Here is a 23,609-nt window from a genome sequence, read left to right as displayed (position 1 = left end):
TAGCAAATGGAGCAAAGTTCCACTGATAAGAGTCACTGTTTATGGTTCCAGCATAATCAGTGAAATACAAGCTGGAGAGTTCAGACAGCTGAAGACGTGGACCTGACTGTCACATTGATATTAAGGCTAGTTTGACCGTTGACGAGAGAAAATGAGTCAATCTTATTCCATGCAGGACAATTTTCAGAAGACTGGATCTTTTAAGGTGGTGTCAGAGATGAGAACGGCCCGTCCAAATCCAGACTGCACAGATCCGTCATGCTGCCTGAGCGTTAAAAATGTGTCCTATACTGTGAGGTAGGAATATCTTGTTGATATGGAATGAAACCAGTGAAATCGATGATTGTCTTAAACTCAGTCTATGCAAGCTAGCATTGAATCTGCAACCATAATTTAGTACCGGGTTAATGGTAAAACTGTTTATTTTAGTTTTATTGCTGTTTACCCACTACTGCACCTGACACATGTACTGTATATTAACCATCAGCAATTTTAATGACTGATTAGTTCTCAAGATCATGTTAAATGTCAAACTTTTAAAATCCAATAATAGCTTTTTAATACTCGATTATCTTTACACAAACAATATGTTTACCCCCTCCTTTAGAACTTGAAACCTTAAAAACATCTCAATATAATTTAATATTAGTAATTTCTAAAATGCTTAGAAATGTTTTTTACATGATAGATAATACACAATACATATTTTGTGATAATTCAGTAAATTCATGAAAATAGTGCATAACAGGAACATATTTTCGGATGTAAAAATGTATTTAAGATCTTTTAAAAAAGTGCTAAATACACAGATATGAGATTGTATATTAGGGCTTGGCAACGATTAATCGCGATTTATTGTATCCAAAATAAAAGTTTGTGTTTACATAATATATGTGTGTGTAGGTCTGTATAATTTGCATATATAAATTCACACACATGCAAGAAATATTTGCATTCATATACTGTATATATATTTATACATAATGTATATTAAATATAAATATTTATATTTTATATATTAATAACACATTTTTCTAAAATATATACATGCACGTGTGTGAATTTTTATGTACAAAATAATTATACACAGTACACACAAACACAAACTTTTATTTTGGATGCAATTAATCGCGATTAATCGTTGCCCAGCCCTACTTATTAATCTCAACACAATGTTAAAATTAAGCTTTTGTTAGCAAAAATTAAGAATAAAATTATGCAGATGCCTGAATTAAAAAAAAAAGTACATTTTCTTATATGTGGTGAATTACTCTGTTGATTGACCACTTACAGCACATGTGTTTATTGACAGATTACTGCTATGCCACTAGAATGTATATTCTTTTTTTGTGTAAAAATCCAGTGAGTCATAAGCCAGATATATAAAAGTTATGAGCATATTTTAATCTTTAAGCATGCAGCTGCCATTAAATGATCAGTGAATGAACGTTTAAATAGTCACAGTCACCTCTCGTCATCAGAATCTGTATGGCAACAATTATACAACTATTAGGCTTCAGGCTTTTAGTCTTTCATTAAAGTATACATAATACATTCTAGAAATGTTTTCTCAGTCAGTTTAACCCAGAATGTGTTTGGTCTTGTGTTTACCCAGTGCTGTGTTTGTTCACCACCCAAACTTTGTTGTTTTTGTTAACCCGTGATTTTCGAGTGCACTGTCTGTGTTTTTCTTCACTCATTTCCATCCTGCAATTTCAAACAAAATACTGACAAACTTAAAATTCTTGTTCATTTCATTAATATTTTTATTTGTTGTGTTACAGTGAACATGTAGGACCTTGGTGGGACCTTCCATCTTTTAGAAAAAAATGGACACGGCAAATACTGAATGAAGTGTCATTTCATGTGGACAGTGGGCAGATAATGGGAATTCTGGGAAACTCGGGTAAGATACGAAATCACTGATGCTTAGAACACATTTTCATAACAGAGCCCACAATATACTATTGTGAAATAAATACTCAGCTACTACAGTATGTGTTAATGTGTTACTTAACATGATAATGGAATTTACTTTACAAGGAATGTAGATTTTCTGTTTATTTATTTGTAGGGGTTAGGTGCCACTAAACAAGATAATCAGTGAAAAAAAAAAAATATATATATATATATATATATGAAGAGTTCAGATGCAAAATCCTCTAAATGCCATTTGAAATTTTCTTCTTTAATGATGATTTTTATCAAGCTTGTATATTTAAGTTCAGTAATTTCACTTAAATAACAATTAATAGGTAATTATCATTGCCATTTAAGTGAAATTACTGAACTTAAATATACAAGTTTGATAAAAAATCATCATTAAAGAAGAAAATTTCAAATGGCATTTAGAGGCTTTTGCATCTGAACTCTTCATATATATGAATAAAATCTTATTCTCTTTCCAGTATCATTCATTCTATATGAAGTAAGCAACAGAATGGACAAGGCAACTTATTATGCAATTGTACATTACGTAAGGCTGCAAAGATGATTTCTTAAAGCTATAAACTTGTTGACCTTTTCCTCAAGGCTCTGGAAAGACCACTCTGTTAGATGTTATAGCAGGAAGAATTGGGAATTCTGGTAACCTTCTGGGAGACATTTTTGTAAATGGAAGAAAGCTAAAAACGGAGCAGTTTCAAGACTGTTTCTCTTATGTTCTTCAGGTGAGATTTGTTTTATTTAATTAAAACATAAAACTATTTGACACCAAGTTTGTGTGTGTACCCGCATGTGCGTGCTTGTCTAAATGTCACGGGCTACATGTGACTGAACTTTAGTCAACTTTTGAAGATATATATAGATAAAAAAGCGATTGACTATTATCTACTAGAGGTCATGTCGGCCACAACCAGACTTAGACACATATAGTACAGTTTGCAGTAAAGGTCATCAAGAGTGAACTCTGAATTTAGTCGTTACACATGAGTTCATTGTAATATTCTTCAAAACTATTCATGCATATCTTCTGGAAAATGAAATAACCATGGCAAGACTGCCTTATTACAGGTAATTTTTACAGCTTAAATTTATTATGCAAGGAAGCTATAATCTAATCCAGTAATTAAATGTCTCAGGGGCTAAATGTACAGAGACTGGCTGAAACTAAAGTTATGATGAAAGTACTTTTCAGCATTTCAAACTTTTTTGGCAAATACTACAGTTCATTTCAGAAATCACATACCATTTAATCTGCTTTTAACAGCACTGTAATTTTTTTTAATAAGTGGGTAACACTTTGCAATAAGGTTCATTAGTTAATGTATTATTAACTAACATGAACTAACCATGATCAATACATTTTTTACTGTATTTATTTGCTTTTTATGTTTGTTTACTAACATCAACAAAGAATGTTCATTGTTTGTTCATGTTAGTTCACAGTGCATTAACTAATGTTAAGATTTGAATAAAGTATTAGTAAATGAAATTAACATGAACAAAGATTAATAAATGCTGCATAAGTGCCGTTCATTATAACTAATGAACCTTATTGTAAAGTGTGCTGCCTTAAAATATGAAGTTTAGTCCACCTGAAATGTGAAGATGTCTTAATTGATCAAGACGTTAAAATCAGGGATGCTACTCATGATAGCTAATGGAACTTTACAACAATTACAGATGTAGACATGACGCACAAACTCAACAACCTTATGACTTCTTCAAAGGAGTAAGCACAATACTTAATAAATACTAACCCTAAACTCCAAATACAGATAAGAACTTAAAGCAGTGACATTTAAGAGCACTTGCCCACTCAGGAGCAAAGTTTAAAAATTGTGAAATGTTGAATATGTTGATAATGTCAGTCTTTAATACATTACCAGAATAACCTTTAAATATTATCATATGCATATTATTGCTGATACACACCACTGTACATGCACACCTCATACCAGAGGTAATCTCTTATTGGATGAACTGTTTAAAGAAACAATTCAACCAAACATTTTAATTTAATAATTTACTCACTCTCAAGTCATTTGGTAATTTCTTTCTTTTTTTTACTCCAAGACTTTTTATTTACATAAATTATGATAATGTATTAAAATAATAAATGAAATACTTAAAACAAAATTCTGTAATTCCAATAACTGAATGTTCCACAGAGTTTACACTTTGTATTACTAGTAAATGATTGTAACTTTTCTAGTTTGTGATTACAGTTTTTTATTGCTTTACTCACAAATACCAAATCATGCCTGATAAAATATAGAGTTGTGCGAGGATGATGTGAAAACCTGGAAGACTAATTCACCTTTTGTTACCTCAAGATTTTACCCTCTAATAGGGTTTTTTAAATGGGGTTTTCAATTTACAATAAATTACACGCACTCATATCGAAAATGCAAATTTAAAACAGTTATGTTTATTTTTGAAAACGTACATTTATAAGTAACTAGATAAGACTGTTTGGGCAGTTTACATTGTAAAACAGAATGTAAAAGTATCGTCAAATTATTACCACAGGCTTTATTTTACTCATACAGTATATTGAAAAACCCCATTATAAAACTTCATAGGAAAACCTTGAGGAAACCAAGGAAGAATTTGTCTTAAAAAATTTGAATTACCGGTAATTAAGATTTTATTAATTTTTTTCCCAGGTCTAGAAATCACATTTTTAAAATTTAAAAGAACTATCCCTTTATATTCACCTTAGTATTCTTTATGTGGGAATACAGCCTTATTTTGAATGCTTACATAGAATGTTTTCTCTTTCTCTCTTTCTCTCTCTCTCTCTCTCTCTCTCTCAGAGTGACAATCTCTTGAGCTACCTGACTGTGGAGGAATCTCTGACATACACTGCTCAACTTGCTTTGAGAAAACACTCTGCTGAGGCCATACGCAAGAAAGTGAGCTCATTCCCTTCACAGATGTCAAAACACACACAACTCACATCACCACAGATTTACTCATTTTTTAACAATGTTTTATATTTGGAAAAACTCACAATTGATAATTACATTTAAATGAATAAACCTCAAATCGATATATATTTATATATTTTGTAGAGCAGAAAGCTATGATGGAGACATGATCATTGGTAAATTTTTAACAACCTTATCCCACTCTGACTTGCCATAGGTAACCGCGGTCATGGCAGAGTTGAGTTTGGGGCATGTGGCTCACAGTGTGATTGGAGGCCGCATTTTTCCAGGCATTTCTGGTGGAGAGAGAAGGAGGGTCTCCATTGCCAGCCAGCTGATTAAAGACCCAAGTGAGTGCTTTGTGCTGCCTCCCTGACTTGCCTGAATAAATATTAACCCATACTAGCGTAATGTTTGTTTAGGTATGATGCACAAACACTGTATAGCATGTGCTGATTTCCTCAGATGATGCAACCCTCACATGTGCTGCAGTAGCTAAATAAAATTAAAGACTGAATGTTATTTAAATGCAGAGCAACCAGCACAGCGACCCAAAGCCCCTCAAAGGATTATTGAGGAATGGACAAATGAGTGAAAGGGACTAAAGTAGAATATTAAAAGTGGGTTATCACATTTTTTATATTAAGTCAAAGTCGATGAGGGTCCCTCTGGATCCTTAATCTGGCTCTTTGGACCTCAGGGGCCTCCTGGGACCGTGGACTACGGATTAGTTAAGGCCACTCCAACCTGAACACAAACCAGCAATTATAAGTGGCTTTCATCTGCTGCCTTCTCCAATCAAGCAGCAAATTAATTCATCAGCCAATTAATTTGGCTCTAACTTTAGACAATGGCAAATCTATTAATTGCTTTAATTACTCAAATTAATGAGACACTGAAAGTTGTCTCTCAAAAGACAGAGAGTGGACTTTGTGGAAAGTTTCTCATTAGTTTGATTTCTTTTCCTGTTTTTCCATGTTTGTTGCGTTATGTCATGGCAGAGGTGATTCTCCTGGATGAGCCAACCACAGGACTGGACAGCATGACGGCTAATCAGATCGTGATGCTGCTGGCTGAGCTGGCCAGAAGAGATCGAATAGTCATAGTCACTATCCACCAGCCCCGTTCAGAGCTATTCAGAGTGAGTAGACTTTTTACTGTTTTTACTGGAAGGATGTGCGATGCCGTGGCTAATGCTCAGGGCTGATAACCAGATGTAAGAAGCACGCCATAGCCCATCAGATTCAATGTGCCTTTAAGTTATGTGGCTTTTAGACCATGTTGCTTCTATATGCTAGTTTTCTTCTAAAAGTTGACAAAAAGGTTGATGACTTGACATGCACTCATAATACAGTACATGCAATAATAATACAGTAGATTCTTTTTGTATTGCACCATTTTAAACATACATGGTGTTGTTTCACATGTATTAATATTAGATATTAGCATTTAATTAATGTAAATACATTTTAAGTTAACAAAAATAAGTTAAATAGTGACAAGCTACAAGAGCAAACATAAAAGTGAAAAAATACAATTAAGGTATAAGAAAAAATATAATCCAATCCAATCAAATGGTATGAGAGCTAACTGAAAACCTTTTTTTTTAGTTTAACTAAGTTTATCCAATTTCAATAGGTGAAAGGTTTCAGACTTCTGAGGCATTATGGCTAAAAGCAACTACAACTAGGTTTACAATTACATAATGCCAAATGTTGTTAACTACTACCAATATTTTGCTACTTAGAACATTTTGATTTAACCTGTTTCATGACATAAAGTGTTCAGTGTTATAACATTACCATTGATTGACATGTACCTATGGTTTCAAATGACAATATATCTGTATTAAATTAGTATGTTTTACATTCAGCTCAATGATTTACATCAGTGACATAGTCAAGATTATGCTCAATAAAATGACTGAAATATGTCTACAGATCTTTAACCGAATAGCAATCATGAGCCGAGGAGAACTGGTGTTCTGTGGGCAGCCTGAAGAGATGGTGGATTTCTTCAGCAGCTGCGGATATGAGTGTCCTGAGTACTGCAACCCCTTTGATATTTATGGTAGGACTTTAGAAGATCGGATTTTTCTTTAGACTTCAGCTTGAATTTGAGTGAATTATACAGTTTTTAAGATGTACTGATATAAAAAAAAAAACGTCTATCTTTACTGCTAAAAATATGGGTATCCAGTAAAGTGTTCCGCTTTTATTAAATCATCCTTTGTTATGAACAGTTGATCTGACTTCTGTGGACACACGCTGCAGCGAGAGGGAAGCCGCCACCTACAGCCGTATGCACGACATCACAACGGCCTACCAGAACTCAGAGATCTTTAAAAACATGCTGGGAAGGATCGAGCAAAGCTGCCAAGAACTAGACAAACCCATGATCCCTTTCAGAAGCAACGAGTCCCCCAACTGCCTGTCCAAACTGAATGTCCTCCTAAGGTAAAACAGGAGCCACAACACTGACTAAAGGCCCATTCATACCTAGGACGATAACTATAACGATAAAGATAGTTCTAAAAATCTTTCTAAATATAAAAGATTAACAGAGTCCACACCACAACTATAATGAAAATGGCACAGAGAATCGATATTGTTTAAATCACTTTCAGAATATTTTTTCCAGCAGTAAAAACATTGCCGGCCAATTTGAATCCATTCTGTTTTAAAGAGCTTGAGCATTTAAATTAATTCATGCATTTCTCTCTTTTACACACACACACAGGCGGACCGTGCGCAATGTGTCTCGTGATAGGATGGGCATTCTCATGCGCCTCTCTCAGAATCTCATCTACGGCCTCTTTATTGCTTTTTTCCTCATGAAGCTGGGTAAGGATGTAACAAAAGGTGCCGTGCAGGACAGAATCGGTCTAATCTACCAAGCTATGGGTGCATCACCATATACCGGCATGCTGAATGCTGTGGCTCTTTGTAAGTATCTCATCCACAGTCAAAGTGCCTCAAAATAGACGCATTATCTTGAGAGTTTGTTAGACATTTAACATTTAAGAGATTGTCAGAGTTTGTGACAGTGAGAAAAATATTTTGTGGCATTGCATTTCAACAAGGCAGCAAGAACTATGCACATATGTTTCTGATGTATCAAACATACATAATTCTTATATATTCCCAAATCACAGATTATATATCAGAATTGATGGTAAAGGTGATCCAGGAGTTAGACTAATTAAGCCAATGCTTTTGGGAAACGTAATCCCTGTCCTTTATATATCGGTTTATGAGCGATAAGAGTCTAATTTTACTGTAGGTCACTGGATAAGAGAGATAAACGCACAGGAGGTGTATTGCCTTACAAATTGCTCCTGCATGTCAAAGAATATTGCTTGACCTAAAACATAGAGCTCTTGAGATAGCATGTAATTCGTAACACTAGACGTGTCTGCTACTGTATTTTCCCTTTTTAAGTGTGGATAACAGTCTGTTTTTCTTGATTAAAAACAGTTCCTGCTTTAAGGGCCATTGCTGACCAGGAGAGTAAAGATGGCTTGTACCAGAAATGGCAGATGTTTCTGGCTTACATCATCCATATCTTGCCCTTCAGTATTATCAGTGTGTTCATCTTTACCTCTTTCCTGTATTGGTATGTATGGGTGTGTGTTTGTATAAAGCTACTTGAGTTCATCAGAGCTCGGGTCAGGGTTATTAGGGTTTAAATCCAGGGGAATGTCCTCAGGATCAAATACAATTTACTGGTTAATGGATCGTGACTGTATCTCTGTGTGTGGTTTGGTGTTTTAGGATTGTTGGGATGAACCCAGATCCCCTGCGCTTCCTGTGTTTTTCAGCAGTGGTCATGGTGCCACACATCGTAGGTGAACTCTTAACGCTGGTCTTGTTGGGTGTCGTTCAAGACCCTAATATGGTCAACAGTGGGGTCGCTCTACTCAATATAGCTGGAATCATGGTGGGCTCTGGATTTCTAAGGTGAAGAAATGATTTTGATACTCACTTGCCAACATGTTTGTTTTTTAGTACTAAAGGAATACACTATTGTTCGTAATTGTTCAGCATTTTTATTTAAATCTACACTCAAAGTTTGTTCTGAAAAATGTCTTGTTTTTAATTCTTTCAGGGGTTTTAAACAAATGCCTAAACTATTCCAGTGGCTGAGTTATCTAACTTTCCAGAAGTACGGCTGTGAGCTCCTTATCGTCACTGAGTTCTATGGCCTAAACTTCACTTGCAGTAAGAAAAATCATTGTCTTCAAACTTATGCATTCTCAAAATGGACCCTACATGAAATTGCTTGACAAACACATTTTTTTTTTTACATTTCCGGTGATAATGATTTTCCCAAAAGGAAGTTGATGTGGGACAGAGGCTTGTTCCTTTAATAGTCCCTTGTAAATTAAATAAAAAATCTCAGTAAGGTTTTTTATTGTTTCTAAAAAAAAAATTTAAAGTAAAAAAATTTAAAAAATTAAGCCTGTATTTATAAAAATTTAAAGAAAATACAGTTAAAAAGTAATATTGTGAAAGAATATTACACTTTAAAATAACTGTTTTCTGCTTCAATATATTTTAAATAATACTGGAAATACTAAATTAAATTAGTATTTAACTGTTTAGGTATATATTTGAATATTTAAATGTAATTTATTCCTGTGATACAAAGCTGAATATTTGTTATGAAGGCGCAGACACAAGGGGATCCATTTGCAGCTTTTAATAAGTAAAATCGTACAGGCAGGGTCAAACAGGGTAGACAGAGCAACGTAGATCAAACAGCAGGGGTAATCCAGACAACAGGCAGAATTCGGGGCAGGCAGCAATAATCAAAAGTCCAAGAGCAGTCCAAGTCAGGCCAGGCAGATAACAATCGTACAGATGATGAAACAGTCCAAGATCAAAACCAGATAAACAAGAAACCAAGGCAAATCAATACTTCGCAGTGGTCCTCTGTTTGAGTGTGGTTTATATGGAGTGTCTGAATGAGATGCAGGTGAGTGTGGCAGTGTGCAATCAGTCCCAGGTATGAAGCATTATGGGAATTGGAGATTTGTGAAGTGATCAGTCTGATGTGGAGTGCCCTCTGGTGACTCTTAGGGGCACTCCAGCTGGTGATCGTTACAATATTCAACATTATTACTTCAGTCTTCATCACAGCCTCTGCCTGTCAGCCAGGGATCAACACCAGTAAACAGGGCAGAGAAAAATAAAATAAAAAATAAACTTGTGCATGGATATGTCATTTTGAATAAACACTGCAATATTCCACTAAAAAATAAGAAATGTTCTTAGTGATTTCATAGTGACTTAAATGTCCCCTAAAAGTTAATTTCTTTAAAAAAAGGTTCTGATCTCAAATCTTTGAACGGTAGTATATATTTGCTAGTTTTTGTCTGAATCAAATAGATAGACATGGATTAACTTTTTGGTTCTTGGGATTTTTAACACATGAATAAGCTGTGCATATGGACATCCTCTGACTAACCGTTTGTCTCTCAGCCCCTTTAGCTGGTTTGCCAGGAGCTTGTCTGGTAGACAGTGGTAATATGATCATAGATGAGGGTTATCCTGGAGCTCTCTCACGTTACACACTAGACTTCCTCCTGCTCTATGCCTTCCTGCCTGCGCTCGTCATACTGGGCATCATCAGCTTCAAGATACGAGACCACCTCATCAGACGCTAAGCTTCTGTGTGTGTTATTGTGCCTGTAAGAAAATATGTATAAAATATTATGTTCTTAATTTTGTACATAGGATATCTCTTGATCATATGTTGATTATATTTAAAAAAAAAACTAACATGAAAGCTGAATCTATCTACCTTTTCCACAGTTATAGATCTATTTTCTCCACAATGTTCACCATTATTGTTTGTGGTATACAGTATATTGTGATTGGCAACATGACTGTAAATGCTCTGTTATACATAATAAATATTTAAAAAAAAAAGTTTATCCTGCTCTTTTAAAATGTATTTAGAAAGAGGTGGCTTTTAATGGGTTAGACTAAATAAAGTCTCATTTATTTACTTTAGTTAATGTATTAACCAACATGAAATAACAATGATCAATACATTTGTTATTCACAGTACATTAATTACAGTAATGATAACAGATTTTGACAACTTGTGATTTTAATGATGTATTAGTACATTCTGAAAGTAAAATCTAAGATTAATAATTGCTGTAGAAGTATTGTTCATTTTTATAGTTAATTATAACTAAATTAGTAAACTAATGTTATCTAATGAAATCTTATTGTAAAGTGCTACCATTTAATGTATAGTGTTTAAATTTGAAGTGCCATAATACAAGTCATATGACAAAGTCAAATGAACGCATGTTTTTTTGTGGATGTTGTTTCATACACCAAGATCATATTGACCCCATAAAAATATTAGCTATTATGTTTCTCTACCTAAACATTTCAGTCCAAATTTATATAGTGCTTTTCACTATAAATAAAAATAAATGAGCATGAAAAATACGAACACTGCAGTACAAAAAATAGTATACAGAAAAACTACATTTCCCATAGTGCACTAGGTGTCTTCATCATCAAACGGTGACGTTACCCCTCGCAACGGTAATCAAGCGCCTCTTTAGTCGACAGAACACTGAGGCACAGGACTATCTAAACTCGGTTCTTTGATGTAGAGAATTTGAAAAACACAACTTGTGATAATGCCTAAAATAAAGTAAGTTGTCGGTTGTTGTTTTTCACACACGTTATTTTACTCCTCGTTCAAGTTTACTAGCTAACTAGCCACCCAAGTGAGGAAGAATGGAGCTAATATGCATATGCTGCTATTCAAATGATTTTGTCTCGTAGTTCGGACACATTATGGGATATTGCTGCAGCGGAGGTACGCAGGAGGGAGAACAGGACTGATGAAGAGGATGCTGAAGAGGAAGCACACTTCCGCACACAGAGAACAGTCTTCTTCATGGGCAGTAAAGCAGGGGTAACGTTACTTATGCCTACAAGATATCACTTTAACACACACTCACTGTTTATGGTCTTGAGAAGGTATATATGCTAATGGTAAACAGGTTTAAAAAAAGAACCCTGTGAAGCTTGACATATAAAATAATAGGAAAATATTGATTTCTTTATTTTAAATGGAACAGTTTATTGAAACTTTAGACAAAAACTTTAATAAAAATCTAAACAAAAGTTGTGTCATATTTTATGCATTAGGCTTTTATGGCTCGTATACAGTTTTGTGATATACTGTAGTGAGGAATATGTAACACAATCTCAAGGATGAAAAAACAGCTCAGGTTTAACCAGAGCCTCAAACTGAGCAAAAATATTAAATTTACAGTTGCGGATGTTTAAATGGATATTATTTCTATGGATACATCTGAAAGCTTGTAATGTAAATCAATGATAATTTTATAACAGTATAACAGACTACTCGCATGAAATGTATAAATATCAGTTCAGATCAGTAGTGATCACTCTACATCACTTGATATAATGTCTTACCAAGATGATGCATGACCAAATTTTGGTCATTTTGATAATTTAAAGATAAAATATTTTAGCCTTTATTGTCGGAAAACAACAACACACAAATAAGAAACATTTGACCTTGTCTTTCAGGGCAAAACAACAATATTACTGCGGTTTCTTGACAGGTAAGTGCGAGGTGTCATGTTGTACATTTGAAGTTTTAAAGAGTCTTCATGTCGCCTCAGATTTGTGTTTTTCCCTTTAAACCAGAGATGAGTCAGCTAAACCTACTCTTGCACTGGAGTACACTTTTGGTAGACGAACAAGAGGGCATAATACGGTACGGTACAGTGCTGTCTTCACTTCTTTATAGGAACTGATTTCGCTTTTAATTTACAGTATATAAAATGTCTATGTTCTCCTTCTCTGCAGCCTAAAGACATCGCTCATCTGTGGGAATTAGGAGGGGGAATCTCCTTATCGGACCTTATTCAGATTCCCATCACGGCTGACAATGTCAGGTTAGACTCACGGACACTGTACATTCATTCAGGATGGTAACCTGAGAGATCCCAATTTGAAATAAATTTAAAATGTGGTTGCAAACATTTAGCTAGTACAATTATTTTTGCAGTTCTTTATCTGTAGTACTTGTTCTGGATCTGTCTAACCCTAATGCTCTGTGGGAGACCATGGAAAAGCTGCTCGGATCCGCTCGAAGTCAGGTGGAAAAAGTGTGTGCCGTACTCCAGAAGACAGGAGAATCCAGATCAGGCACACAACGAGTCCCGCGAATCCTTCACAAGGACTATCCGGTAGAGAGGATGACACAGTTGCTCTAAATCGAGTGTGTGCATTTATGATGCAGTGTATTACATGAAACAGTCTCTCTTCTACAGGATCGAGAGCTCATCAACCCTTTTCCTGTTCCGCTTCTTATAATTGGCAGCAAGTTTGACATCTTTCAGGTAAAACTTCACTGCATTGAAATGTTCAGATTCAGAATAGAATACTAGCTTACTGCATAATATACACTTCTGCATAGTACACTTCTCCTTGTGAAAAGCGCAGTGTGCTCTGATTGGTCGACTGGCCAGTGTGTAGGGATTTTTTTTTTTTGCGTATGCCTTGGACAGAAATTATTTAAATGAGGAATATTATGACGTGTACATTTCCGGAGGAAAACTCAAAACTACAACAGAGGTAATTCAGGGAGTATAACTCCCTTTGGATGCCGTGATGCCAAACCCCCTCATGGAAGAAAAACGGCATTGTGTTTACAACTGTGATAATGAGCGCTTATCTAGACGCTGGATTTTTAAAAGTATGTAAACTTTGCGGCATATACTCTTTAAAATACGTAAAAGAGTTTTACACACTGGTCTATTATTGTTCCTCCAATGGCCGAAACTGGTATTATGACACCTGTCGGGCCGGGGCTAGTAATTTAGCATGCTAATTCAGGTTAATATCTCTGCAGCACTATAACTTATTTTTTAATGACATCATCAACCTTATTTCTTCTCATTCTTTTGATGCGTGTAGCTAATTTTTTTGGATGTTTTAACCTCAATTCTTACACATGGCACCTTTAAGTGTCTTACTCAGGGATACATTGGTGTCTCACGGTGGATTTGAACCCGGGTCTCTCACATGTGTCATCATGTGTCTTATCCACTGCGCCATCACCACTCCTTATCCACCATTATGAGTGGACACGCCTGCTACTGCCGCTTAGCTACAAGTGTGTTGTGGTGCTTGGTCCAATCCACTCTCAAAAGGGTTTCTCAGAAATTGCTTACTGCACCTTTAACACTTCAAACCTGGATTTTTGAACATTTTTTTTTTATTAAATATTGAGAAAAACGGCTTAAGGTTTTCCAGTAAAAAAAATTAAAAAATAATAATAATAACCAAACTGTTATATTCATCTGTTTCATTCATGCTGAACTCCTGTCTCCTTGTAGGACTTTGATTCAGAGAAGAGGAAGGTGATTTGTAAGACTCTACGCTTCGTAGCCCACTTCTATGGAGCGTCATTAATCGTAAGACTGAACTCTTACTAAAGGATTTCAGAATTGATCAGTTTGGTGTAGATTTGAAAATGTTCATGCATTGCAACTTTCAGGAATTTGTAGCTTTAACTAAAACTGTTCAGCTTTCAGACCAAAGCTGAACAGTTTTAGTTAAAGCTACAAATTGTTGTGTCTGAATGCTCTCTGTCTCTCCATAGTTCACCAGCAGCAAGTCAGAAGCCTCAATGTCTAAAAGCAGGAGTTTTGTTAATCAGCTGGCATTTGGGACTGAAAGACCGTATGAAGCTTTAAATTTGAGATATTCTTCATTCATGAAGTTAATTTTTTTTTCTTTATAAAAATAAAATTTTCTTTCATTCTGTTAGAAAGTCAATCTCTACAGACCCCAGCAAACCTCTGGCTGTTCCAGCAGGATCAGACTCCCTCAGTCAGATTGGTAAGATGCATTTTACTGTTGTTTTGGTTAAAGTCCAACAAGCCATCTTAAATCATCATATTTAATATACACTTCTGTTCATAAGTTTAGGGTCAGCAAGATTTGATAATGTTTTTGAAAAGTCTCTTATGCTCACTTGCATTTATATGACCAAAATAATATATATAATAAAAAAGTAATATTGTGAAATATTTTTTACAATTTAAAATAACTGTTTTCTGTTTGAATATATTTTAAAATGTATTTTATTCCGGTTAAACTGACATTTCTTATTATTAGATGGTTAAAAAGAACAATTTCATTTTGAAATAGAATTTTTATAAATGTTTCCATTGACACATTTCATCAATTAAGCATGTCCTTGCCGCATAAAGGATTAGTTTCTTAAAAAACCCTGATTTCAACTAAAACTATATTAGGCAATATTTTTTCGTTGTTGAATAAATTATATTATATGTTATACATGCATTTTTTATAACATCATATTAAAATGGTGAAAATCTTTAAAGGTTAAATCTTAAAGTCCCCCTGTAATCATCTGATCACACAATATTTAAACATTTTTCTCCTTTCTTCATGCCTTAAAATAGCTTCAATGTAACTCTACACCCTTGCCTCATTTAGCATACGCGCTTCTATGAATATGAAAATTAGCCGCACCTCCACTTACGCACTTTAAATATGCAGTTTTACTTACGAATTTTAAAACCTAGCTCTCATTTGTATTGATTTATTCATCTTCTAGGTCCCCCTGTTTCCTCTGAGATTGATATTGGGAGCCTACATGCCAAAAACCCCTTAGACCTTTGGAAGAAGGTTTTTGAAAAGGTTTTCCCACCTGAGGTACTTTTTGATATTACAAACCCACACACACACCCCACACCTCCCACACACTAATATCAAATGTACCCCGATCATTTTTGTTTTTCAGAACACCAAAGAACGCAAAGAGCTGAAAGATCCTGCCAAAGACCCTCAGTACAGTGAGACCCTAATAGACTCCATCAGAGCCCAGAAAGACCAGGTACAAGACAAATGTTTACTGCCACTGTAAGATCCTCACAGCATTCAGATATTTGTCTTCTAGTAACCTCTAGTCCTGTGTGTTTATAATCCCTCCAGTAATATACTGTACTGATCCTCCAGACTGATATACTGTATGCCCTGGTTTAATTTAGAGTGCATATGACTGAAAGTTACTTGCACCTCACACACCCACTGCCCTTCAGTAACCTCAATATATATATATATATATATATATATATATATATATTCTTGTTATTTAATAATTAGATTTTTTAGGAGAGACATAACTGCACAGAGAACCATTTGAACCATTTTTTGTAGTATTTATCATTGTAAACATGCTTCATGTAAAGTTAAGAGTATGTTAAAACGTGACAAAAAATATCCAGATCTATGTTATTAGTATTATTTATTTTATATTTATTCATATTTTGAAAAACCTTTTTTGAATTTTTAGTTTTTAGCAATTTTATGTGCTTTTGTACAGTTTTTAGCAATGCAATTTTATGTGCTTTTTGTACAAAAACATTTTTTTATTTCAGGTTTAGTACTTTAACTTAACTTGGTAACAAAAAAAAATCTAATATTTTTTATTTCAGGTTTATTTCTATAATGAAAACAGTTCATTATAGGTTCAGTCTGACTGATGAAATATATCAGGCACACACATGTATTTAATAAGTCAGAGACCACATTGCACAGTAATAAGCATCTTTTTTCTTGTCTCTTTTTTTTCAGGAGCTGGAGCAGTACAAGAGAGAACAAGCAAAGTCCTGGAAAAGTTTGGCTCTGGATCCATAGATTTCATTCAAAAAAACACCAGGTTCAGCATTAACTCTATTTTAACCTTTTGCAGTTCATACATTTCTAAATCAGTATAATTTGAAGTATAACTTGATTGTATTTTGAAATAGTTTTTTTCCCCCTGAATTATTTAAACCGAAAACACCACTCTGCTTCAGGATTTAAACAAAAATGTTTATTTAATATCCCGTTCCCCCCTTTACTGAGAAGATGGAAAATTATGTAAAAAGAAAAAAGTGCCATAACAATTAAATGAATTGAAAGAAACAAAAATAAATAAACCATACATTAAAAACAACAAAAAGTTGAAAAAAAAAACAACAACAACACTGATATGATACACAATGTGTAAACCACACTGAGAAAATCTATGTACCAAGCACCTTTTCTGCCGTTCCACCCTCTCATACAGCGGCAGACTGTCACACAGGTTGTTTTCTGTCAGAGGGGCGTCCCACTGTAAAGGCATCTTGTAGTGAGTACAGTGAGATGTAGTGGTGTCATAAATCCTTTTTGTGCTCTGAATCATTCCATTTCACATTACTCCTCTGATGTGCAAAATAAAACCGTAGCACAATGAATCAAGTCTTTTCATCCTTATAAACCAAAAGAGTAAGCTGAGAATACCGGGCACTTAGTGACATCATACATGTATAAAACACACAAAAAAAAGCCCACTGGATGTATTCTGTCTGGTATTTATCTGCCCTTTTGTCTAGATCTACAGTTACACTATATGCCAGAAAAAGTCTTCCTACAGGGCTCCTAAAGAAAGGCCAGGACAGGTACGTGGTTCAGGTTTACTCCAACATCCTCCTAAAAATACAGACAAGCAGCAGAAGGAAAGAAACGGGTAAACAGTAAACGCACACAGAGACATGGAACATTTTCATGAAAAGAAGGCTAGTAAGTATCATAGATGTCCGTCTATGCAGAACGTTAGTACACACGCGCTTACAGTCATAAGGCTGATTCAGCGATCTACAGAGCTGATCGAATGAGCAAAACGATTTAGCCAAGGTCGCAGTTTACCAGTCTGTTAGTGCATGCCATGCAAGTTCCCTCTTTATGCTTTTCTGATCGAAAACTACACAATTATGCAAATAATTTCAATGGATATTTCAGCCTCCAATGATACAAATTCTGTGCATTAAAAAACCCCCAAGAGCATTATTATTAAGCTAATCAAGAATAGCTTGAATGCACAAAATTCTAAAACATTTTCCAAAAATGACAGTTATCGAAATAGACAAATTTGAAATAGAAATGACTGAGTTTGCTGTATTCAGTTTTGTTGCACTGTGCGGAACACAGAAAGGTGAGCTCAGAGGAGAGCAGACAGGCACTGGAGTTGCTTGAGTCCGTTCACGAGGGATACGTCTGGCAGTTCTAAGGGCTTGGATGGCCACTTGCTTCCTGTCACATGCAGCTGTGTGTGTTTTGGTGCGGTTTTGCTTAGCCGAGCCAAGCGGTCAGTCCAGATGTGATCCTAAAGGTTACACTACAGGGTAAAACGACAAACACGCCTCATACAGAATCCTGTAGAAGGGCACATAGGAATAATTACATGATACATACACAAAAGATCCATTCAGGAACAAGCTACAGTATGTAGTTAGTCCAGTTTACTAAAAGATTATTTGCTAGCGATGGCACTCTCCTCTCCTGTGGGGTGTGTGCGGTTTAAGTTGAGTCCCATACTGGGTTTCTCTTGGCTGGGGTTGGTTATGGTTGTTTTTGGAGGTGGTTGGGGGGCTCCGTTACTGGGCAGGGGTCCCCATATGCTCTGAGAGCCAGGGCTGGTTTTGGGTTTGGGGGTGGTAGGACTGGTCAGGCCGAGGCTGGTCAGAGCGTCAAGGGTTCCATCAGGGTCCACCATGACATTTATTACTGCAGGGATAGAGAAATACGTCAGAGACTGTGAACGTTTGTGTACTTTGTTCAATACGAGTTGATTGATGTAATAGTAAGAAGTTATTTAAATATAATACAAATGAAAAAATAATAATACAGCACTTCTTAGATTAAAGCAAGATCAATTTAGTTCTATTGTGCAGCTGTTGCACGTAATGTAGACATGTGAGAAGAAGCTAAGTGTAAGTCTTACCTTGAAGCTGTTTTTCTACCCTCTTCAGCTCTGTTAGTATAGATGAAATGTCCTAAATGGCACGAAGAATAATTAGAAAAACTACAGATCAACATCAATTACTGTAAGACATTCAGCATTAATATACTTACCTTGTTTGTAGTTTTGGGAACCGGAACTTCATTGTCCAAACAGAGTTTACTCTCAAAATCATCCCACTTCCTGTCCTTGTCTTTGAACAATATCCTTTAAAATAGTGAATAAGAAACAACATTAAAAAAATGAATTTTAAACACACACACACACACACACACACATACATACATAAATATATATATATATATACACACATGTACTGTATATCTATGTATATGTGTGTGTATCAAACCTTTTTTTAAGTAAAAACATTGAAAGTCGTGGGAAATCACATTATGAAACAGATGTTTTTCTCCAAAACATATTGGGAACAATTATTTATTAAATACTTTTTGAAACCTCCTTTTTCCAAGATAACTGCTCTGAGTTTTCTCCTATAATGCCTGATGAGTTTGGAGAACACCTGACAAGAGATCAGAGACCATTCCTCTATACCGAATCTCTCCAGATTCCCAGATCCATCTTTGCAGTGTATGGTTTCATCTGACCATAGAACCTGTCCCGTTTGAAGTTCCAGTAGTGTAAGTTACTTTTCAAACGTTCTATGGACAGATGAAACAAAACAAAAAAAGAGCTTTTTGGCAGCAAACACTTACTGTAGGGTTTGGTTCACACAGGGATAAAAAAGTACCCCACGTGTAAAATGAAATACGTACTCCGCTGTATCTTTAATGTTGTGGGCCCAATTTTCTGCCAGAGGTCCTGGACATCTTGTTCAGATACATGGCATCATGGATTCGATCAAATGCCAACAGATAAAAAACCAAAACCTGACAACCTCTGCTTATAACGGGCCATGTTTGGATCTTCCAACAGGACAAAAATGTGTCACTGAGCACAAAACCAAGCATCGGCAATGGCCATCCCAGTCCCTGACCTGAACCCTATAAAAAATGTGTGCGCTGAACTAAAAGATAAGAAGCACCAACATGGATCTGGGAATCTGGTGAGATTCGGTATGGAGGAATGGTCTCTGATCTCTTGTCAGGTGTTCTCCAAACTCATCAGTCATTATAGGAGAAAACTCAGAGCTGTTATCTTGGGGAAAAAGGAGGTTGCGAAACGTATTTAAGAAAAGGGGGCAAATAATTGTTCCCAATGTGTTTTGGAGAAAAACATTTCATAATGTGATTCCCCCCCCCCTACTTTCAATTATTTTACTTCAATAAAAGGTTTGATTTTTGCATTAAAAAAAATAATATATCAAAAGGATAAACAATGCGGATTTATTTTTTTACAGCCATCTTTGATCATATTTACCTAGGGGGCAAATAATTCTGACCATCACTATATATACACACATACATATAGTTTGATCATGAACTATAAAGCATAGGCTAATAGAACTTTACATGCAAAATGCAGGCTATCACATCATTGTGGCACAAACTGATTGGCCTCTGCTGATGACTTTTCTCAACTTTTACATAGTCATAACAAGTCTAAATATACATTAACGTTGCCATATTCAATAACATGCTAAAACTAATTAGAGAGTTGTCATGATTTTTCAAAAAAAAGAATACTTAATTTGGTATGGCAGGTTTAATGTAGGATTGCTAATTTTTCAGCAATTATACAACAACCCTTTATGTAATTTGGTTTGATGAGCAGCACTGTACACATTTCATTCCACGACTGACCTGATTTTCCCGGCAGTTTTATCTACAGACTGTCGGATTTTGGAAGACAGTTGGGAAACCGACGTCAGCAATAAACTGTCTAGCACCGCCTAAAAAAGAACCAGCGGGACCTTGTCGATCAATAAGTTACCAAACAAACAACATCCAGTCAATAAAACACAGTGGTAATGCATCTTAATGACATCATATCAGTTTTCATATCACCAGGTTATACTGAACAAGATGTTCTCAAGTGGAGCCACAAACACAGACTTAGATATAAACAACACACCCAGAAGAGTGCTGAATCTTTCATCAAGCGTATTCAATCATATTCAAGATTAGGTATTATTTAAGTTAAGAGGTTCATTCATACCGGTCTCACCTCATCCCGGTTCCAGGTACGTCTGCGCAGGGCCGCCTGAGGATCCAGGCTGTCCGGGGCCCGGGGACGAAGCTCCACTGGTTTGCCATTGATCTCTGAGGCTTTGGTTTGAACTACAGGGGGAATCTTCCTGAAGTTTAGGCTCTCGTCAAAAACTCTCTCTACCAGCTGAAGACAAGGAGAAATAACGTCAAACTTATCAAGAACGAGCACCTTATAAACTGAACGAGCGAACCAAATAAACCGGAAGTTTAATGAAAGGCAGTGAGTTGTACCTCCTCCCTGGTGTCGATGGCGGAGCCCGGTGTGGTGGCGGCCGTGCTGACGGTGGTGCTGGGTGCGGTGCCGGAGGAACTGACCGAGTCGATTTCGCCTGCCACGTCATGAATCTCCCGTGCCAGGATAGCCAGGTCCTTGGCGAGGTCCTGACTGATCCTGCGCACACAGGGAAATAACCTGTAAACTTTCAGATGGGTGTCTAGAAACTGGGGGTGCACAAACACAGACACATCATGCAAATGACACGTACAAACTCACATTAGGTAGTCCCTACTCAATTCATGCATATGCAATCGCATTCCAAATTAAAGTACTGTATGAATGACATGCAACATTTATAAAAATATAATTATTATTAACATGACATACTACCGTTCAAAAGTTTGGGGTCATCGCAATTTTTAAAAAGAAATGTATACTTTTGAGCAAGGATGCATTAAATTTATCAAAAGCGACAGTAAAGACATTTATCATGTTAAAAGTAATAGTAATATTTGCTGTTCTAAACCTATGTTTTAAACATGTCAGAAAACTTTCTATCATCCATTTATCACAGTTTCTATAAAAATATTAAGTAGCACAGCTGTTTTCAACATTAATAAGAAATGTTTCTTGAAGCAGAAAATCAGCATGTTAGAATGATTTCTGAAGGGTCATGTGACACTGAAGAGAGTAATGATGCTGAAAATCCAGCTTGGTTATTACAGGGTTAAATTACATATTATATATTTATTAAATTACAATTTTAAATTATAATAATATTTTACAATGTTACTGTTTTTACTGTTTTTTAGCTTAAATAAATGCAGCCTTGAACTATTAAAGGGATAGTTCACTTTGAAATTTTCGGTCCAACCGTTCTTGTCAGTCAGTTGGTCCACGTCAAAGAGCATGCACAGAGAAGTCAAAATTAAACATGATTTAATGACTCGTAAATGTAAGTACACATTGATGGCCTAAGACACGAAACGAGCGGTTTGTGTGAGAAAACAAACAGTATTTATATCGTTTTACCTCACGTAATCACATTCACGTCCAAGTGATATGAATCAGTTGTGCAATGTCCAACTGAACCGAACTGAATCATGTTCAAAGTTCAAAGTTCCGTGGGAAGTGATCTCTTGCGTGTGACGTCACTCAATATTTACACGGAGATTTCGGAAGTTTTACTGAACATATTTAGATGTACCGAAATCGTCTTCCATTGCGATTTCCTGTATATCTAAATATGTTTAGTGAAAGTTAAAACTTCCAAAATGTCTGTATAAACAAAGAGTGACATACACGCGCAAGCGATCACTTCCGGCGCATGCGCAGACCGAAGTCAGATCAGTTTGACATCGTTGTGGTAGCACGAGGTAAAAAAAAACTATATAAATACTGTTCGTTTTCTCACACAAACCGGAAACCGCTCGTTTCGTCTTAGGCCATATATGTGTACTTACATTTACGAGTCATTCAATCATGTTTAATTTTGACTTCTCTGTGCATGCTCTTTGAGGTGAACCCACGGTGGACCCACCCCAAACCTCCATTATATGACTGATATAGACAACAACGGTTTGACTGAAAAATATCAAAATTGAAAATACTGTGGAAACAAAGACACCTACATCTTGGATGCCCTCGAGGTAAGCTAAAACATCAAAAATTAATTTCAATGTGAACTATCCCTTTTTTATAAAAAAAAAAACACTAAAAAAATCGTACCGACCCGAAACTTTTGAATGGTAGTGTATACAATATAACATGCTAATCACATCAAGGACAGCTCAATACGTGTGACTCACACATTTGTTGCGTATACGTTTTGATAATTCTTATGGTGTTCTAATGTTGAAAGAGGTTTTAGAATAACCATAAGGTGGCAGTATTGCTACATGAACAGATCACACATATGACTGATGAGGCATATACAAAAATGTAAAATTCACACAGTATCTCTTTCCTCACTAACAACACATAGAAACTCATTTTACACATAGAACAGTATGAATAGTGCTTTTGAAAAAATGTTTAAGACCCCAGTCATATTAGTAGCCTAATAAAAGCTGTTTAACATTATGGTGGGACACCTCATGCTAAGATTATATGATCAGCTGAATTATACTAGCTTTATTTTTCTAACTCAAATTAACCATGACTGACAGCACACAGTGCAATTCTACAAAGGCATTGGTAATTGAAAACTTTTGGAGTTTGAGAGAGAGAGCGATAGAGCATGTGATCAGGTTATATTAGTGTGTGCCCTGCGGCAGTGCATTTGAAGACAGTCTCTCTTGTTGCAGTTCCAGCTGTGACTAATGCTATATGTGGATATCTCCTGAGATAACAGACTATGTGCCTGCACGTAACACAACAGTGACTGCCCACAATTTTTTAGTGGCCTTGGTTCTCAGTGCATATTACCCATTAATTTTACACACAGATTTGAAAAGATTTTTCAGTAAATAAATGTGAAAC

General features: G+C 35.6%; 3 protein-coding genes across 6 annotated transcripts in view; 2 read left to right on the top strand and 1 right to left on the bottom strand.

The window, feature by feature from the left end:
• The first annotated feature begins 1 nt into the window (after position 1).
• Positions 2–11,177, top strand: abcg5 (ATP binding cassette subfamily G member 5). The gene is made up of 13 exons (XM_039671755.2): positions 2–297; positions 1,785–1,906; positions 2,533–2,669; positions 4,761–4,859; positions 5,092–5,224; positions 5,876–6,015; positions 6,815–6,944; positions 7,117–7,330; positions 7,614–7,819; positions 8,351–8,489; positions 8,648–8,833; positions 8,982–9,094; positions 10,358–11,177. Exons 1-13 carry the CDS (start codon positions 152–154, stop codon positions 10,540–10,542), a joined length of 1,950 nt encoding a protein of 649 aa, XP_039527689.2. The 5' UTR covers positions 2–151; the 3' UTR covers positions 10,543–11,177.
• Positions 11,178–11,416: 239 nt separating this feature from the next.
• Positions 11,417–17,199, top strand: dync2li1 (dynein, cytoplasmic 2, light intermediate chain 1). Of its 2 annotated transcripts, XM_039671817.2 has the most exons (13): positions 11,417–11,555; positions 11,690–11,822; positions 12,467–12,501; positions 12,587–12,656; positions 12,749–12,837; positions 12,951–13,131; positions 13,216–13,284; positions 14,284–14,361; positions 14,550–14,629; positions 14,718–14,788; positions 15,534–15,631; positions 15,720–15,812; positions 16,553–17,199. In XM_039671817.2, exons 1-13 carry the CDS (start codon positions 11,542–11,544, stop codon positions 16,613–16,615), a joined length of 1,074 nt encoding a protein of 357 aa, XP_039527751.2. In that variant the 5' UTR covers positions 11,417–11,541; the 3' UTR covers positions 16,616–17,199. The 2 variants fall into 2 exon arrangements, with proteins under 2 accessions (XP_039527751.2, XP_088973067.1); XM_089116941.1 differs by lacking the exons at positions 15,534–15,631; positions 15,720–15,812.
• cep170aa (centrosomal protein 170Aa) overlaps positions 16,772–23,609 on the bottom strand; it is a 40,665-nt gene continuing 33,827 nt past the window's right edge. For all 3 annotated transcript variants that reach the window (XM_039671809.2, XM_089116940.1, XM_039671816.2), the window contains 6 exons: positions 21,143–21,323; positions 20,859–21,035; positions 20,504–20,592; positions 18,857–18,950; positions 18,726–18,777; positions 16,772–18,508 (listed from right to left, as the gene is read on the bottom strand). In XM_039671809.2, coding sequence (XP_039527743.2) covers positions 18,255–18,508; positions 18,726–18,777; positions 18,857–18,950; positions 20,504–20,592; positions 20,859–21,035; positions 21,143–21,323 — 847 coding nt within the window. In that variant the 3' untranslated portion in view covers positions 16,772–18,254. The remainder of the gene's footprint in view (positions 18,509–18,725; positions 18,778–18,856; positions 18,951–20,503; positions 20,593–20,858; positions 21,036–21,142; positions 21,324–23,609) is intronic.

The sequence above is a fragment of the Pimephales promelas genome, chromosome 11 (genome assembly GCF_988280905.1).
Source record: "Pimephales promelas chromosome 11, fPimPro1.hap1.1, whole genome shotgun sequence".
Lineage (NCBI taxonomy): Eukaryota > Metazoa > Chordata > Actinopteri > Cypriniformes > Leuciscidae > Pimephales > Pimephales promelas.
This window is presented reverse-complemented; position numbering and strand designations above follow the sequence as displayed.

Excerpts from the sequence above, each read along its gene's own strand:
- dync2li1 (XM_039671817.2), top strand. Across the intron at positions 12,502-12,586 it reads TTACTGCGGTTTCTTGACAG|AGATGAGTCAGCTAAACCTA; the intron begins GTAAGTGCGAGG and ends CCTTTAAACCAG. Across the intron at positions 14,630-14,717 it reads GCATTTGGGACTGAAAGACC|AAAGTCAATCTCTACAGACC; the intron begins GTATGAAGCTTT and ends TCATTCTGTTAG.
- abcg5 (XM_039671755.2), top strand. The coding sequence starts at position 152 with ATGAGTCAATCTTATTCCATGCAGGACAATTTTCAGAAGACTGGATCT. Across the intron at positions 4,860-5,091 it reads CTGAGGCCATACGCAAGAAA|GTAACCGCGGTCATGGCAGA; the intron begins GTGAGCTCATTC and ends GACTTGCCATAG. Across the intron at positions 5,225-5,875 it reads CCAGCTGATTAAAGACCCAA|AGGTGATTCTCCTGGATGAG; the intron begins GTGAGTGCTTTG and ends ATGTCATGGCAG.